Here is an 18,893-nt window from a genome sequence, read left to right on the forward strand (position 1 = left end):
TGTGTTGTATCATGATTATAGTATCTGCATAAGCAATTTTGAACATTTGCAAACAAATACATCATTTCTATTGCATAACAATGTATTTGCATTAATTGGCATTAGTAAGCTGTGAGAGAGACAAAAAGGAACTATCTTTGAGTTGATAAACTATCATGACTCTGTGTCTTGTTTTATTAAAGAAAAGCAGGCAGTGCTATATACGGGGAAAAGCAATTTCGATTAGAAAAAATAAGTTGTACAAATAAAAATAGTGGCCAGGTAAGCAGTTAGAAAAGTGATTTTTATCTTATACCTATGAATGGTAACCAAATTTCATGTCAGAAATCTGTACTTATTAAATGAATTTAAGATTATTGAAGACACATTTAAATAATGACAGCCTGAAGGAGCCTGAAGCAGGTCATTAAATCCATAGGGATTGGTGGTTTGATTTCATTTCCATCCAGACGGAGGTAGCGAAGATGAGGTCCATAACTGAAGGAATCTTCCACAGGCAGTGTGGTAGGAGTTGAAGGACATATTACAGAAACGTTCACATCTATGGAGACAAAGATAGTATGAATGAATGAAGCAGAATGCAAGAGACTAAGGATGGGAAGACCAAGATGCTATTAAACAGTCCTATGGAGGGCATGGTGGCTTGATCTATGAAGGTGGCAGAGAGACATTCTTCTTGTCTAAGTTGGAAGTTATGCACAGAAAAAAATGTGCAATGTACATATACTAATGTCAGTCCATATTTTGCTATACTTAATACACAACAGTAGAAAGAACATATAGTTAAGAGCTGTGATGGAAACAAAGATATGTCACTTGTCTTCTTCCTTTGACAGGCGAGAAAAGGTGTGATTAGATTACTGTAGAGTGAGAAACGTAGTATTTGGGCATCAGAGGTAGAAACAGTGGTTCAGAGCTAGTACTAAATTAATGGGTAGGTATGGGGGCAGATGGATGAATAGATGGATGTGAAGGCAGAGAGTCAGTCTATTATTAGAGAAAATGCTTGAAAGCTACATTTAAAATGCAAACACAAACTAATCATACATGATGACGTTTTTTCTTTTAAAGTACAATTAAAATAACTTTGTATACATGATACTTGCCGAAAACAACCTTGAATCTCCATACTTAAGTGTATTTAACTGGGAAAAAACATTTGCCAAGAATTGAATTACAAAAATTCAAGCCAGGAAATATCCCGTCAGCCTTTTCACATCGTTAGGATGTGAGAAATCGCGCACCTGCCTTGGATCAGAGCCCTTGGCAGCAGCATCTTTACTGAGATTTAGGAGCATTTAGCAGAGAAAGGTGTGTTAAACCAGCAAAATTCTGATGGGTGTGCTTAATAACTGATCTCAAATGAATCCTTATACTCCCTTTATCCCATTTTGCAATTGTGTTGAGCAAGAGATCTTCCCTTAGAAGGTAAGACCCGCCTAACTTTGGCAATGACCTCCTTTTGTGTCCTGCGGTGCACACTGACTCATACTGTATTGAAGGGTTTTATGCTTACTGCAAAGGTGCTTCGCTCTGATTGTACACCATTTTGTAAATTTAACTTGCTAAAAGTAATGACTTGCATTTTATAGCAGATTTGTGTTCCTCAGGGTATTTTTCTTCACATATATTATCACCTTATCGTGATGCAACTTTTATTGGGCAACATTCCCTACCTGGGTATAGCTTAAATAGTGACTCAGGTGGGTAAGGTCTTGTGCACCAGGTATTTCATTAAGTAAGTAGCTGAGTCCCACCCTTTTCCAATTGTGCAGGGTCACTTGCCTACTGGGGAGATTATATCCTTTCTGATATGTTCTCTCTTGTCTTTATTACCCTTATTACCCATAATCCATGCATGTCTGAATAACTAGAATGTAAAAAACAAGTGTTCTAAATGTAATTATATTTTCATGAAATAATTTTAATGTTTCTGAGAGAGTACCAAGAAGCAACTTGTTTGAATAGGTAACATTATTGCCACATTTAAAGTCCCCTAAAGTATTCAGAAGAAATAAACCTTTCTATCATTTTGGATAAATGTTTGCTGTCCTATAAACTCTTCATATAAAAGTTATGTCTCTGGGAAACCAATTTATTAACAACTAGAGTAGATTATGTGGTAAGAAGAACTAAGTACTTTAGCAGTCACTATAACGCAGTGTGATATAATCATGAGCCAAGAACTCTTGCCAGGGAAATTCTTCTTTTCCATTTATTTTCTTGGAATATAGAAATGACTGTGCTTGATATCTACATTAAGAAACAAGTAAATCAATTTCTCTATGTAGACTTTGCAGCTGTGAAAATGATTTTTACCTCTTTTGCTAGAAATTTGTCTTAAATCTTATACTCTAGAGATTGAAGAAAATGTCCTATGATTATACTGCTGGACTGAGAAAGATCACCTAAGGGAAACCTTGGATTCAGGTCCTGTCTATTATACTTACCCTTTGTCCTTGGCAAAATACCCTCAACTAGTTGAGCCTCAGTTTTTCTATCTTCAGAAATTCGTAATAGCACACAAGATTCCTTTGAGGGCTCATTTGTGCTTCTCAAAGTGTGGACCAGCAATATCCGTACTACCTGAGAACTAAATCCTTATACCCCACCCAGACTTACTGGGTCAGAAACACAGAGACTGGAGCCCGGAAATCTTTTATAAGCCTTCCAGGTGATTCTGATGCATATTAAGATGGAATGTGGGAAAACAGAGACATGAGACAACTTCGATGAAAAAAACACTCAGAGTAGAAGAACAGAGTCCTTCTCTTCTTTGGGTAACCTTGTATAGCTATGTAATTACCTTGCATGGGTGCCCAACCATGTGTTGGATTTTACTACCTCACTCCTGAACACTCTCATGCTCATAGTCCCAGTTCAGGGGAATCCTCAATTCACAAACAGGGATCTATGAGGAATCCCTTTATAAATTGACTTCCTACCTCAAATGTCTATGGGACTTTTGTTGTCAGGTAAGGAATGCACCTGTAGAAGCATAGTACTTTCGTCAGGAAAAATTACATTTATTTAGGTTGATATTGGGCTTTCCGGGTGGGTCACATGGTAAAGAATCTGCCTGCAGTGCGGGAGATCAGGGATCAATCCCTGGGTCAGGAAGATCCCCTCGGGAAGGGCATGGCAACCCACTCCAGTATTCTTTCCTGGAGAGTACCATAGATGGGGAACTTGGTGGGCTACAGTCCATGGGGTCACAAAGAGTTGACATGACTGAGCAACTAACACACACACACACACACACACACACACACACACACATACACAGGTTGATATTGGCTGTCGTACTATTTGGTTCAGTACAACAGATTCAGCTATTAAGATATTTTCCTGTTGCATCTTTTGCTTTAACTACAAGATTAAACAATGTGTCTCATCACCAGGGCAAAAAGAAATCACTGCTGTGGCAGCAGCCTGCTCATTAGTTCCTGGATTTTATGCTGAAGTGTGCTGTTAGGAAAAAAATATATATATCAAATAAATGAAGAATTCATAGTGCAAAAATGGTCTGTTCTTACAAGTGGGATATATATGTAATTATTTGCTTAAATAAAAGTTTAGTGAGTGATAAGCAGGCAGCGCAACCTTCTGAAAATTATCTGTGTTACTTTCCTACAAACCATCCAACTGATTCTCACTTTAAGAATGTATTTTATAAAGTTGTTCAGAAGCCCCCCTCAAGATTATCTTCCTTAAGGGCCTGTTCGAGGATAGAGCATTCCTGGATACTTGACAGGCTGATAGCATAGCCTGTAGCTGGACCAAGACGTTGTCCACTTCTACACCAGAGTCAGCCTCGTCTCAGGCATAATTGTGAGGATGCCAAGTTTGCCTTTAATGTCTCCAGCTTCTTCCCTTCACAGCATCTCTGCCTCCAAGGCACACTGCACTTATCTCTTTCTCTTATCAAAGCTATTTTCAGGAAAGGAGTGAGTATTCTACCTTGTTGATTGCCATTAGTCTTAAGGAATTGCCACCTTCCAGGGACAATTGTTTTAATTTCAATTGAGCAAAACCTTAAGGCAAAATATTGGTTCCCAATGGATGGTCCCTGAAACAGTAATCTCAGCATCTCTAGCATACTCGCTAGCTATGAAAAGTCTCAGGACAGAAACTCTGGAATGAGGCCACCCATCTACATACTCCAAAGTTTGAGAAGCCCACTGATCTAAAGCAGAAACTCTAATTAGAGTGACTGTAGGCATCAGCTCTCTGCAGTCTTTAAGACTGGGGTCCCTTCTTGATACCTCCTAAATCATATTCTGTCTCTTACTATCCATGAGATTGTTTGCACCTGGTACACTTTCTTCAGTAAGTCTGCCCACTGAGGCAGGAATATCAGAATCTACCCAGTAAAATAAGATAGAGACATTTAGTTTATCCAACAGATAATATACCTCTGTAGATTACTAAAATCAACTTTTCAATCTAAGATTTCAACCTCTTGGATCATTGACACTATGAATAGACAATACTTGAAAATATGCTTTAAAAAAATCTAAAAGTACAAGAGTTGGAATAAAACACCCACATTATTGAAACAACAACAACCACAAAAGAAGATATAGAGTTAACTTAATGAGTATCTTAGTCAATGACACACCCTGATGGTTACTTACTTCTAATCTTGTTGTGATCGAGATGAAGGTGCTGCAGATGAGCACTGATTTTGGGGACCTTTGTGAGTCGATTGTGAGACAGTTGAAGATCTAGAATTGATGATACATTAAAACCACTAGAAGGAAGGCCAGCATCAGATAATTTGTTGTGGTTGAGTCTCAGGAAGGCCACTTTAGGAATCACATTAAAATAATTTTCTGGTATTCCTTCAATGGAATTGTTGTCTAAGAACAGCTGCATTGTATTGGCTGGTAATCTTGGTGGCATATTCCTCAGGGCATTCTTAGCCATGTTTAGCTGCATGAGGTTCTTGAGTCCCTTAAAGGTGTCTCTTTGAAAGGCATTGTCTAATAGCTTATTGTGCTGCAGGTCAAGAAGGGTCAGGTTCTCCAGATTGCTGAAAGTCCCTTGAGGAATTCTGGACACCTTGTTTCTAGCTAATTGTAATTGTTCTAAGCTTCTTGGCAATGGAGAAGGTACCTCCTCTAGCTCATTATCTTCCAGAAACAAGAAAAGCAGCTTCTTCAGTTGGCTCAGGGCTCCCTTTTCAATTCCATAGTTGGTTATTTTGTTCTTGTTTAGGTTTATCCATCTCAGCTGGGTGGCATTCTCAAATGGCTTCTCAGGAATGGTTTCTATCAGGTTGTTTTCAAGATAAAGGTACCGGATCCTTGATGGTATAGCAGGGATTTCTTTGAGACCTCGGTTTTCACAGTACAGAGCAGTGGGGAAACTGGGGGGACAGAAACATTCTCTGGGACAATCGAAATCATGCATTGTCCAGTCCTCTGGATCACTTGCCTCATAGACCTGTCTCACACTTCGAGTCCACACCGTATCTGTTACGAATAACACCCAGATGATGAAGCAGATTGTGGTTGCCATTATAGTATCTAGAGTAAGAGATTTAAAGAGTTTGACCTTTAGGTAACTGCGTGCACCAAAATGATCGGTAAACATAGCTTCTTTGGTGAGTGGGGAGGGAGGGAGGGAAAGACTTGACAGCATTTGATGCATACTTATCAATCATTACCCATCTATTTAGTGAGCACTATCTGCAAAGCATTTTCCAAAAGTGAAACTGACTCACCAACTTGTAACTTTCCAGTTTTAACACAATCACGATGGAAACTGAGTAACAAAAAGCAAATTTTAGGAACTCTAAGTGCTCTTCCATTTCAAGCTATTTAATACAAGGAAGTTAACTGAAACCCAGAGTTGAACACACACATACAAAAAAGTGACCTTTTAATAACTCAAATTTAGAGTCTACATTGTTCCTAAGAAATAGGCATATGCTTTTACTTTTGCTCCTAAATGAGCAGAACATCTGGGTGAGATTTCCCAGGCTCTTTGGCCCTTGAACCAAAGAAACAGCGAGATCAAAGAACATTTCAGCAGTTTTGTGTGTGTGTGAAGAAGGTTTTAGGATTTGAAGAAAAGTATGTGATTAATCGCTTGCTCTGTTGCCCAGCTTCTCAGGTAAGTTTTATTTGGGGGGTTTAGGAAAATATTTCTAATATTTTAATACAAGATCAGGCTGTTTAGCCAAGAAATCTGGATTATGAAACTCTCTCTAGATAGCTATAGGTATAGACATAGATACAGATATAATCACACTTATATAAGTGGCATTGCTATGGTCAGCAAGAAAGAAAACAAAAGAACATGCTTAGGGCACAGGTGATCTCCATAGTTTCAGTATGGCTGCTAACAAGCATAAGTTAACACTTACTGATATGTGAGACATTTAAAAGACGGAAATCCTCCCAGCTGAGTATCAGCAAGGCTATGGGAACAAAGAACTATCCTAACGTGAAAAAAATGTATATATGTGTGTGTGTGTATGTGTGTGTGTATATCTATATAACAGTAACATTCTGACCAAGGTACATTTAGTTCAAACCCTTGGTAATGAAGACCAAATAAATTTTACTGCTTTCTTAGGAAAAGACAAAATGAGCATCATTTAGAAATGCTAATCTTTTGATTTTGCCACTAAATCAAGGCAAGCGCAGAGCTGCTTCCTCGAGCTGTCAAATTTCTTGTGATTGCAGAATGCTCCTCTGGTCATCCTCCAGAAACATTAAAATATTATTTTTTTTTTTCAGAATAGGGATTTGCTTTAGTTACTGACGCTGTAACCCTGCCTCAGATGAATCATAACTTTGAATTCTTAACTTTAAGAGTTACGAAAATTTTAAAAAATAATTTACCTTGCTGTCCAGGAATGTATCGCTTGAGTCCTGTGTCTGGAGCTGAAGTTTGCTAAAATCAGTTAAGGAAAAAAAAGAAAACTTTGACTAAGGGAATTTGTTTTTATTTTATGCTGTCAAGCCTCCCGTGAGGAAAAAATACAACCTCCTCTGACCGGCCACCATGAACACCTTTGATCTATTGTTTCCACTTTGACAGAGCCTCAGAACACCGCTTACCTCAGCTCTTGGATCTTCTTCTTCCCTTTCTATTGGTCACTGCTCACTCATAGTAATGGACTGACCCAGGCTCCACGCTGGTGTTTTTATAAATCCTCCCTAATATATATGCATCCATGGCTCCAGCTTTAACCCCTCCAACAACCACAGCACTTCCGTACCCAGGCAGCCCAGCACAGAAAATTCTGACTTTAATCTCAAGAACCCATAACAAAAATTCAGTGTCATTTTCAAACTCTGAGCTCACAGTCCCAAAGATATCATAATGCGGTGATCTGGAGTAACAGCAAGAAACTAAAAGCAGTTTTAATTTCAAGTACAACAAAAAAGAGATTTTAAAGCATTTTTCTTTTTTTAATTGGATACAAAGAAATAAGGGCCAATGTCTTCTTTATATGGAAACCTTTTACTCATTTTTTTCTTGTATAAAACAGTTGCTGAAATTCTATTTAGATATATTGATTTTGATAAGGGAAAAAGAGATAGAAAATATATTTGAGAAATTTAAAAATGAAATCTGGAAAACTCTACCTGATTTTGGCACTAAATATGCTGTTATGCTTTGTTTTATAGAAGTAATTCTTCTGTCTCTCTTTCATATTGGGAGCTTTATTCCAAATAGCTATTAAAATAAGATTTTTTTTCTCTTTATAACAGATGTTTTGCATTTAGGGCATTATAGGACCTTATGCTGCACTCTTTTGTTTCTTTAGCATATAAGTTTAGGATAATGTTTCTTCTAGTTCTTGTATTTGAGGGGAAAAAAAAGTTATGCCTCTTAAGGAAAGACAAAAATTTTTGAGAATCTCATTTTCAGATGTTATCCTGTTGATTGATTACAATCATTGTGTTTTCTAAATCTATCTCATTCTGAGAAAAGAAACGTGTACTGATATGACTTATTTGACACTACTCAGGCAAGTATTATCAGAGAGGGAACACAGTGAAGAGCAGAGAGCACTGGACTCACAAAACTTCTTCTGAACCACTTACTTCCTTTCTCTTAAACACAGTCTTGTCAGCTACAACACAGGGCTGGACCCCCTTACAAGTCTGTTGTAAAGGATAGGAAACGTTAGCCTTTATGTAGCATAAACTCTACACTCTCAAATGGAAAATACCCTTCAATTTAAGGGCTTTATAGCCCAAGATCTAAATCAGATGATCTCTTAGTAGCCCAACAGGCACATTTATATCTTAAAAAAAAAAAAAAAATAAGGGTTATTTGCTTTTCTCACAGGGCTTCCCTTGAGACTTAGCTGATAAAGAATCCACCTGCAATGCGGGAGACCTGGGTGCTATCCCTGGGTTGGGAAGATCCCCTCGAAAGGGGAAAGGCTACCCACTCCAGTATTCTGGCCTGGAGAATTCCATGGACTGTATAGTCCATGGGTTCACAAAGAGTCCAACACAACTTTTTCTCACAACAATGATCTCCTCTCTTTACTGCATTTTTCCTTTTCTTTTTCTTCTTTTTCTAAACTCTCATGACATAGACAACAGATAATGTCTAAACTGCATGACCCCCTTCAGCTACTCTCTTATTTAATTTTCTTTTTTAGCCTACCTTATTTCAGTCACTTCTTAATTCTATTACAGAAATGTCGCTACATATGTGTCCATTGTAGGAAAATTAGAGTCGTACATTGGCTAACTCTAATCTCCATTTCTAGCCACCATCCCATCCACGATTCAGCCACCAAAATAGAGTTTCTAACCCCTCCATTTCCCTCACATTTCTCTGACCAAAAAAAAAGCAAAAAAAAAAAAAAAAAACCCAGCAATAATCTTCATGTTTACTAATCTACTGACGTCTTTTAGTTTTAGCCTACTTGACTTGTGACTTCTAGCAGTACCGACCCACCCCTTTAATGAAATGTTTCTGTCCTGGTTATTCCTCCTCTTTCCTTGTGACTTCTCTTTATCTGTATACTGAAGCTCTGTGTTTCCTGTATCATTAAAAAAAAAAAAAATGTTTCTATCATTTAAAGCTCTTTAGAGTCTAAGATCTCAAAATTTTTAAACAATTCCAAAGTTTTAATCATTCTCAACTCTTCCTTCTTATTTTGTGAGCATATGATAACATTTTAAGGACGCTGGGAGATGTGATATAAATAAAAAGGATCATCGGCAACGCTTGCCAGGTTTGGTATCATTGTTTCCAGACCAAAACATAGGGTGTTTGCCACCATTACTGTAATCTCTCTCTGCGTATGTCTTGGTTTTTCCCATAACAATTCAATCTACCCTTCTTGGATTGCTGATTCTTAGATGATTCTAACTCTTCATTAGAACTACTTATGTGGAAGTTCAGTAAATTAAATGAAAATAATGGTAAGAATATCTGAATCAAGCTACTTGATACAAGAATTAATGAAAGGCTGCTGAGTCATACCTCATTCTGGTAAAAGGAGAGAAGAACTCTAGTATTTAATGATGAAGCTTTGGAATTGTCTTTCTAATGAGAGACTCAGTTCAGTTCAGTTCAGTTCAGTCCCTTTCATGTCCAACTCTTTGCTACCCCGTGGACTGCGGCACGCAAGGCTTCCCTGTTTAACACTAACTCTCGGTTTACTCATGTCCACCGAGTCAGTGACACCATCCAACCATCTCATCCTCTGTTGTCACTTTCTCCTCCCACCTTCAATCTTTCCCAGCATCAGGGTCTTTTCCAATTAGTTGGTTCTTCGCATCAGGTGGCCAAAGTATTGGAGTTTCAGCTTCAGCATCAGTCCTTCCAGTGAAAATTCAGGACTGATTTCCTTTAGGATGGACTGGTTGGATCTCTTTGCTTGTCCAAGAGACTCTCAAGAGTCTTCTCCAACACCACAGTTCAAAAGCATCAATTCTTTGGCACTCAGCTTTCTTTATAGTGCAACTCTCACATCCATACATGACTACTGGAAAAACCATAGCTTTGACTAGACAGACCTTTGTTGGCAAAGTAATGTCTCTGCTTTTTAATAATCTGTCTAGGCTGGTCATAACTTTTCTTCCAAGGAGCAAGCATCTTTTAATTTCATGGCTTCAGTCACCATCTGCAGTGATTTTGGAACCCAAGATAATAAAGTCTGTTGCTGTTTTCACTGTTTCCCCATCTATTTGCCATGAATTGATGGGACCCAATGCCATGATCTTCGTTTTCTGAATGTTGAGTTTTGAGCCAACTTTTTCACTCTCCTCTTTCACTTTCATCAAGAGGTTCTTTAGTTCTTCTTCGCATTCTGCCATAAGTGTGGTGTCATCTGCATATCTGAGGTTATTAATATTTCTCCCAGCAATCTTGATTCCAGCTTGTGCTTCATTCAGTCCAGGATTTCTCATGATGTACTCTACAACAAAGGTCCGTCTAGTCAAGGCTATGGTTTTTCCAGTGGTCATGTATGGATGTGAGAGTTGGACTATAAAGAAAGCTGAGCACTGAAGAATTGATGCTTTTTAACTGTGATGTTGGATAAGACTCTTGAGAGTCCCTTGGACTGCAAGGAGATCCAACCAGTCCATTCTAAAGGAGATCAGTCCTGGGTGTTCATTGGAAGGACTGATGTTGAAGCTGAAACTCCAATATTTTGGCCACCTGATGCGAAGAGCTGACTCATTTGAAAAGACCCTGATGCTGGGAAAGATTGAAGGCAGGAGGAGAAGGGGACGACAGAGGATGAGATGGTTGGATGGCATCACCAACTCGACGGACATGGGTTTGGGTGGACTCTGGGAGTTGGTGATGGACAGGGAGGCCTGGCATGCTGCGGTTCATGGGGTCGCAAAGAGTAGGACATGACTGAGCAACTGAACTGAACTGAACTGAACTCTGCATATAAGTTAAATAAGCAGGGTGACAATATACAGCCTTGACATACTCCTTCCCTGATTTGGAACCAGTCTGTTGTTCCATGTCCAGTTCTAATTGTTGCTTCTTGACCTGCATACAGATTTCTCAGGAGGCAGGTCAGGTGGTCTGGTATTCCCATCTCTTTCAGAATTTTCCACAGTTTGTTATGAGCCACACAGTCAAAGGCTTTGGCATAGTCAATAAAGCAGAAGTAAATGTTTTTTTGAAACTCTCTTGATCCAACAGATGTTGGCAATTTGATCTCTGGTTCCTCTGCCTTTTCTAAATCCAGCTTGAACATCTGGAGGTTCACGGTTCATGTGCTATTGAAGTCTGGCTTGGAGAATTTTTAGCATTACTTTGCTAGAGCATGAGATGAGTGCAATTGTGCAGTAGTTTGAGCATTTGGGGCATTGCTTTTCTTTTGGATTGGAATGAAAACTGATCTTTTCCAGTCCTGTAGTAACTGCTGAGATTTCCAAATTTGTTGGCATATTGAGTGCAGCACTTTCATAGCATCATCTTTTAGGATTTGAAATAGCTCAACTGGAATTCCATCACCTCCACTAGCTTTGTTTGTAGTGATGCTTCCAAAGGCCCACTTGACTTCGCATTCCAGGATGTCTGGCTCTAGGTGAGTGATCACATCATCATACTATTATTGTCCAAAGTCCATGGAACTTGGGACATTGTAGGTTTCCAATAACTATTTACCAAATTATTAAATGAACAAACAAATGCATAAGGCACATGTGTCATTTTGATAACTGATTTTTTAAATCAATATAGCTATGTATATTGAAACATAGTGAAGAGCCTTTGAAATATAGTAAAAAAAAAAACAGTGACAGAGTTTTCCTGTTGCATCTTACTAGTTATTAAGCTGGCATAGGCTATTTAACCATCATAAGCCTAAGTCTACTCTTAAAGTACCTGCTCTGATTACTATAAAGGGTCAATTGAAAACCAAAGAAAACAATGAAGGTGAACATATCAGTTGGCCCAGAAATTTCTTTCAGCAGAGTGTATGATGGCTGGCATATACTCTTGACTACCTAGGTTGGCATGCACTGTTGTCTAGGACTTAACCTACCTGAGAGAAGTCCTAGAAACTTGAGATGGAGTTAAAGTCTTGTTGGTTTACTGCTCTTCCTTTTGTTAGCACATTTCAATGCTTTCTATTTGCTTCTCTTGCTTCTCCTCCTCATTAATAAATAACAATAATAATGATGATAAAAACATACTTTGCTAAACTGTCTTAGGCCAGGAAATTAGTCTTGTTGCATTCCTAAAGATCATTGACATTTAAATAGAGAAGGCAGGGACTTCCCTGGTGAGCCAGTGGTTAAGACTTCATCTTCAGCACAGGGATGTGGGTTTGATCCCTAGTCAGGAAGCCAAAATCCCACATACCTCAGGGCCAAAAAAAACAACCAAAGCATGAAACAGAAACAACGTTGTATTAAATTCAATAAAGACTTGGTCCACATGAAAAAACAAATTGATAAAAACAAAGGCAATACATGAGGATATAAAACACAGAAAACTCTAGTAGAATTTCAAATTTGTTGGTATACATATCTGATGTGTCTATTTTAGCAAAAGTTGAACTATTAGGTACTCTTAGGACCTATGTTTAAGTCCAGTTGATGGTATGTTTGGTAAGAGACATAATTTTCTCTTCATTGATCAATTTTAGGCTATTAAACTAAATTCTGTAAAATAATTTTAAAATATAAAAGGGATCTGCTGACATATATAGCTGACACACACATATATACATGTATATTTTTTTCCAATAATACATTTAAAATATAGTAACAACACATTTAAAAGGTCAAAACTACTACAAAGCTGATCATGAACCAAGCAATCCCCTACTCCACACTTCAGTCTAAGTCCCTCTCCCAAGAGGCCATTATTTTCAACTTTACTATGGATTTCTTTTAATATTTACTTTAATATTCTTGCTTGTACTTTTTGTTTAACTTATCCATTTTAAACATCAATTATTTTCTTATTAGATAAACATTTAGTACATTTGCTTAGACCTACCCTTACCCCACCTGAAATCATGATTCCTTTCAATAATTCCTAATGTATGCATAGCACAAACTTAGATTAAATATTTGCTACATATGTTATTACACAATATAAATATTGTTACTGCTGAAAAAATAATGCAAAATTATTTTAATTTCTTTATTGCACTGCACTTATTTGCCATGCATCCATGCATACATACTAAGTCAGTTCAGTTATGTCCAGCTCTGCGCCGACCCCATGGACTGTAGCCCACCAGGCTCCTCTGTCCATGGAATTGTCCAGCCAATTGGAGTGGGTTGCCATTTCCTTCTCCAGAGGATCTTCTCCATGCAGGGATCCTCTCTTAAGTCTCCTACATTGGCAGGCAGGTTCTTTACCACTAGCACCACCTGGGAAGTCCTTATTTTTTATTTGCCATATATGTATGTATATTTATAGTGTTCTCTATACATTCAAAGGGCTTTCCTGGTGGTCAGTGGTAAAGAACCCACCTGCCAATGCAGGAGACATGGGTTCAAGCCTTAGGTCAAGGAGATCTCTTGGAGAAGGAAATGGTAATCCACTTCAGTATTCTTGCCAGGGAAATCCCAGGACAGAGAAGCTGGAGGGCTGCAGTCCACGGGGCTGCAAAAGAGTCATATACGACTTAGAGACTAAACAATAATACATATAAAACTGTTTCAATAATACTTTCCAAAACCAAATTATAAAACCACTTTGGAAGTTTTCTGCACCCAAGGGGTGGGGGTAACATAGTGTGCTGGTTAAATCAGATCTACTTGGATTTAAATGAATCTCTCTTGTTTACTAGTTATGAAAAATTGAGCAACTATTTGTCTTTGCCTTGGTCTTCTCATCTGTAAATTTTGTTTAATAATAATAATGTAAATAATCAGAGTACAAATACCCCCTCATAGGGTTACTATGAAAATTGAAAGAGCTACTGTTTTTAAAGCATTTAGAACATGGTAAATGTATTCATAAATAAAATCAGAAATACTAAGTTCACTTTTTTCCTGCTGGGAGATATTTCTCCTAGAATACCATATCTTCCTATTTTAATCTAGTTTGCTTGCTGTTGTAAACCAACCTAAGCAAATTTGGCAGATACTATTTTTTAGGTTATTTATGGCACATTTCAGTGGTCTCATGGTTAATGAGGGCTATAGGAGTCTTCCACTACAACCTACAAGAGGTATTCAGTTTAATGAAAAGAAGTTCAGTTCAATTGTGTCTTACATAAAGGCTTTTATTTTGCACCAAACATTTTTAAAATTCATGAAATGAGTCTCCATTATAAGATATCTTCAAATGTTAACTAAGTTAACCTGTGTCAAAACTAACGCCCATCAGGCTCCTCAGTCTATGGAATTCTCCAGACAAGAATACTGGAGTAGGTAGTCATTCCCTTCTCCAGGAGATCTGACCAACCCAGGGATCAAACCTGGGTCTCCTGCATTCCAGGCAGATTCTTTTTACTCTTAGCCACCAGAGAAGTCCAAGCTAACCTGTGTCAAATTAATGCAAATTCAATATCTTGTAATAACCTATAGTGATAACCTATAATGGGAAATAATCTGAAAAAGAATAGATACATGTATATATGTATAACTGAATCACTTTGCTATACTTCTGAAAGTAATACAACACTGTAAATAAAAAATATTGAAAAAAGAAAGAAAGAAAACTAACACCAAAATCAGCTGTCTCTGCCAAAGTGCAGTCTTTTAAAGTACATTTATGAATAAGAAATAGATCGAACCCACGTCTTATGTCTCCTGATTGGCAGGCAGGTTCTTTACCACTAGCGTCACCTGGGAAGCTCTTTTGAATAATAGAACTCTTTTTTCTGAGATAGTGAGATTGTTGTGGTCCTGGAATTCCTTCACCCATCTCTTGGGTTAGATCTCTTGTTACTTTCTGAATCGTGTGTTCTGTTCTTTTCATGGTTAACTCCAGAACATTGAGGGAACATAGCCTCTGATCGCTTTTTTGTGCACCTGAGTTATTTCTCTCTCACTCTCTTTTTGTGTGTGTGTGTGAACTCACATTTATAAATGTATTTACTCAGTCCCCCACCTTCCCACACCCCACCCCACTTAACTGGTTTTTTGACTAGATGCAATTTTAATTTGAAATAATGTTCCTTACAAATTTTGAGGATACTCAAGAAAACAATTTTCTTGTTGCTTCTGGAGTTGAGATGGAAGAGGCTGATAAAATTGTAATTTTCAGTCTTCAGAATGTGACTCTTTTTTTTTTTTTTGCTTTCAACTTTTGAGATTTTCCTTTCGTCTTCAGTTTCTGAACTTTTACAACTTTACAGCAATATGTCTTGAGAGAGTGTATTTCACTCATTCACTGTTACTCAGGGAGCCCTTTCAATCTGGAAATTCACATTCATATGGTCCATCAATTTTTTTCTTATTTTCTCTTTGTGAGTCTTAGATAGTGCATTCCTGGTTACATTGTCTAAATCTTTTATTTTTGTTGTTGTTGTTCAGTTGCTCAATCATGTCTGACTCTTTGTGACCCCATGGACTGCAGCACTCCAGACTTCCCTGTCCTTCACTATCTCTGAGAGTTTTTTCAAGTTCATGTCCACTGAGTTGCTGATGCCATCCAACCATCTCATCCTCTGTTGCCCTCTTCTCCTTTTGCCTTCCGTCTTTCCCCACATCAGGGTCTTTTCGTAATGAACTGGCCCTTTGTATAAGCTGGCCAGAGTACTGGAGCTTCAAATGCAATAATCTTATTAGAAGATCGATGAAAATCAACAGCATTTGTCAGCTAATGCTCAGGTATTTTGTCTGTCTCTCTTTTACTATCTTTGATCTCTTCTATTAATATTTCCATTTTCTAAAAGTTTTTATGCTTTCTAACAGAGTTTTGGCTTCTTTAAAATTTCTGTATCATATGCCATGTATTTACTTTGGAAATTTTTTATCTGGTTGTTCCCCTCCTAAAGCATTCTTTTCTCTTCTGTGCTTAACTATCTTCTCTTATCTTGTTCAAAACGAAATTTAAAACTACAAGGTTTTGATATTTGATAGCATTGTGAATTTTTGTTGCTGTTCACTCCAAGAACTTTATTTCCCTTCATATCTTTTTCTTTCTTATCTTGACCTATAGCAGTATTTCATATTGGAAACGTCCCTGACATATTTGATGGTGCTTTGCTGAACTGATACTTAAGAGGAGGCACTAATAATCTTATTAGAATATCTGTGAGAATCAATAACATTGTTAGCTAATGCTCAGGTATTCTGTCTCTCTCTCACTTTTATATATACCACACACACACGTTGGGAACAAATTGAAAAAGTCAATGCTTATTTTTAGTGTACTTTTCATAACTTTGATTTTTATTAATACTGCTAATATGCATTTTTTCAGTTGTGGCTAGATAGCAAATAACCTTCCATGTATAGTTTAGCCTTTGTATACGACGCATCCTGAGGCTATGCTATCCAAAGTTTATCTGAAACTAGTAGCAAACTCTGTCACTTATAAGCTATTTATGTTGTGATTCAACTTTGAGATTTATGACTCTCTCTGGTGCTGGTTCTTCCAAGACTCTACAGGAAGACTTTAAAAAACCCAATTTAAAAAATAAAAATAAAAGTATCTCTGTGATTCTTGGGTGAGCTCTGTTACCAACTATCCAGAACCACTCGGTTCTAGAATTGTCCTCCTCCAGCTGCTCTGTTTCTACAGTGTTCCACCTTAGCACTATCGACCTTCAGAGAATACTAAGATAACAGGAAGTGAGCAACTTGAAAGACAATTCATTTAAAGCTCACCTCCAAAGCATTTTGGAAGAAATCTCTTACAAGAAAGCATTGCATCAGAATAGTGAGAGCTATACTCATTAATGTCTCCAGCATGTTGAGGAGATAAATTGAGTCATATGTATTCTTGTTCTCTTCAGCTTCTTATCAAACTGCCCTTTCAGGGCATCCCAATCAGACCTATACTGTTGCAGCATCATACTCTTAATTGGTTCCTGCATGTCATATGATGTCAATTACAATTATATTTATACCCTTCTCAGACAGCCGGTCATAGAGAAAGCCCCTGTGAGGTCATAAGCGGGACTGACAGGAAGAGACGGCAAGATCCTGCCACAAGATTAGGACCTATTTGGCCCCATTTTCATTTATATCATGTATTTGCTGAATCAGCATTACAGAGCAATTCAGCTTAGGCTAGAGAGATAGAATAATACTAGATTTATGAGTAGTTAACATCAAATTATTGTTTTCCCTTCCCTTCAGAAGAGACTATTGCTCTTAAAAGATTAATAGTGAAAGTGAAAGTGAAGTCACTCAGTCGTGTCCAACTCAGCGACCCCATGGACTGCAGCCTACCAGGCTTCTCCATTCATGGGATTTTCCAGGCAAGAGTACTGGAGTGGGTTGCCATTGCCTTCTCCAAAAGATTAATAATTACTTGCTAAATATAAGCATATCCTTGCTTTGGAAATCTAAGAGGTTAATTTTCTTTTTAAGCCTTACTACACACTACATATAGCAACCTGACCTGCTGTACACCATTTAAACATCATTTAATTTGATGAGTGATAGTAAGCAGGATCACTGTGACCTCAATTGTCTGGAGAGTCTTCTCTTGTCATGGGACAAACTCAAATCTTACAGGTTTTCAGCACCAGACTCACATGCAGTAACATGTGGCCTCCAGAATTTAAAGAGACTCTTCATGTTCCTAGTGCTCACCGAGGACACAGTGCAAACTGTCCTCCCTCTAGAGAGATAGCTCAACATTCCTTAGACCTCTTCACCTTTATAATAAATCAGTGACTTGACAACTCTCTTCTCTTCCATTATATTTGTCTCTAATGCTCTGGCATTCACATGTCTAATTAATGTATCTAGCTAATAAAGTTTACCCTCTAGGTTGTATCACATAATGTTCTGTGAGATGGTATTTCTGCAGGCTATAATGTGGTACAAAGCTAAGGAGTTAACATAATCCAGAAACAGTATGGCAAAATTATATTACTGTTCCTGCTTGGTGAAAGAAAACAGACTGCTTCTAGTAATTTTGTTTATCGGAAAAGAGGAGAAAGACATGATTCAGATCAGTTGCTTTACACAAAGTACTAAGAACTATAATGATTTGGGCCCCATATGGAACAGCAGTTGCAACAGAAGTTGCCATCTAATTAAACTTTGGAAAATCCATTTTTATCTTCTCAAACTATCCTTCCACTACTAAACACAAATGAAAATCTGCTGAGAATCATTAACCCTGCACTTTTAAGTCATTAAAGATGGCACTGATATTTCTGATTTTCACTGAAGCATCAGTTATTAACTCAATGTTTTTGTAGAAGTAGAAGACTCTGCAGTTTTCAACTTGGTATTTCCAATCAGAATGCTCCTTTTTTATGGGTTACAGACGAATGTGAGAAATCCTTCACTTTTTGAGTTCATCTATTCCAGCTCTATAAGAACTGGGGAAAAAAATATGGGGAGCATATGGGCTGGATGAGGGTAGATTTTCCATTTGTCATTTTAACATCAAAAAACCCTCCCTAGTGGATTGCAAAAGTGTCCTGTGTCCCTGGGGATTAGCTGTGTTTCAAAACCATGGTGTCTTCCACAGGGCATGTGTGTGTGTGCATACCCAGTTGTTAACTGGGTTTGACTCTTTGACTCTTTGAGATACCATGGACTATAGCCTGCAAGGCCCCTCTGACCAGAAGATTCTCCAGGTGAGAATACTGGAGTGGGTTTCCATTTCCTCCTCCAGAGGATCTTCCCGACCCAGGGGTTAAACCTGAGTATCCTGCATATCCTGCATTGGCAGGCGGATTCTTTACACTGAGCTAACTGAGACGTGCTCCGTGGGGCACAGTTACATTGTCATAACCTCTGGTTCTTTAAGGGGAATACTAGGTTTAAAAAAAAATAGTTGTG

At 37.9% G+C, this 18,893-nt stretch overlaps 1 protein-coding gene across 1 annotated transcript; it reads right to left on the reverse strand.

Moving 5' to 3' along the window:
- Positions 1-368: 368 nt before the first annotated feature.
- KERA (keratocan) lies at positions 369-5,523 on the reverse strand. Its single transcript, XM_068972064.1, has 2 exons — positions 4,638-5,523; positions 369-541 (listed from the first exon to the last, which is right to left on the reverse strand). Exons 1-2 carry the CDS (start codon positions 5,521-5,523, stop codon positions 369-371), a joined length of 1,059 nt encoding a protein of 352 aa, XP_068828165.1.
- Positions 5,524-18,893: the final 13,370 nt, after the last annotated feature.

This window comes from Capricornis sumatraensis, chromosome 4 (assembly GCF_032405125.1).
Source record: "Capricornis sumatraensis isolate serow.1 chromosome 4, serow.2, whole genome shotgun sequence".
In the NCBI taxonomy this organism is placed as follows: Eukaryota; Metazoa; Chordata; class Mammalia; order Artiodactyla; family Bovidae; genus Capricornis; species Capricornis sumatraensis.

What these genes read in the sequence shown, in the direction of transcription:
- KERA (XM_068972064.1), bottom strand. Translation starts at nt 5,523, where the DNA reads ATGGCAACCACAATCTGCTTCATCATCTGGGTGTTATTCGTAACAGAT. An exon ending in CGATCACAACAAGATTAGAA is followed by an intron (nt 542 to 4,637) that starts GTAAGTAACCAT and finishes TTGTCTCCATAG; the next exon opens with ATGTGAACGTTTCTGTAATA.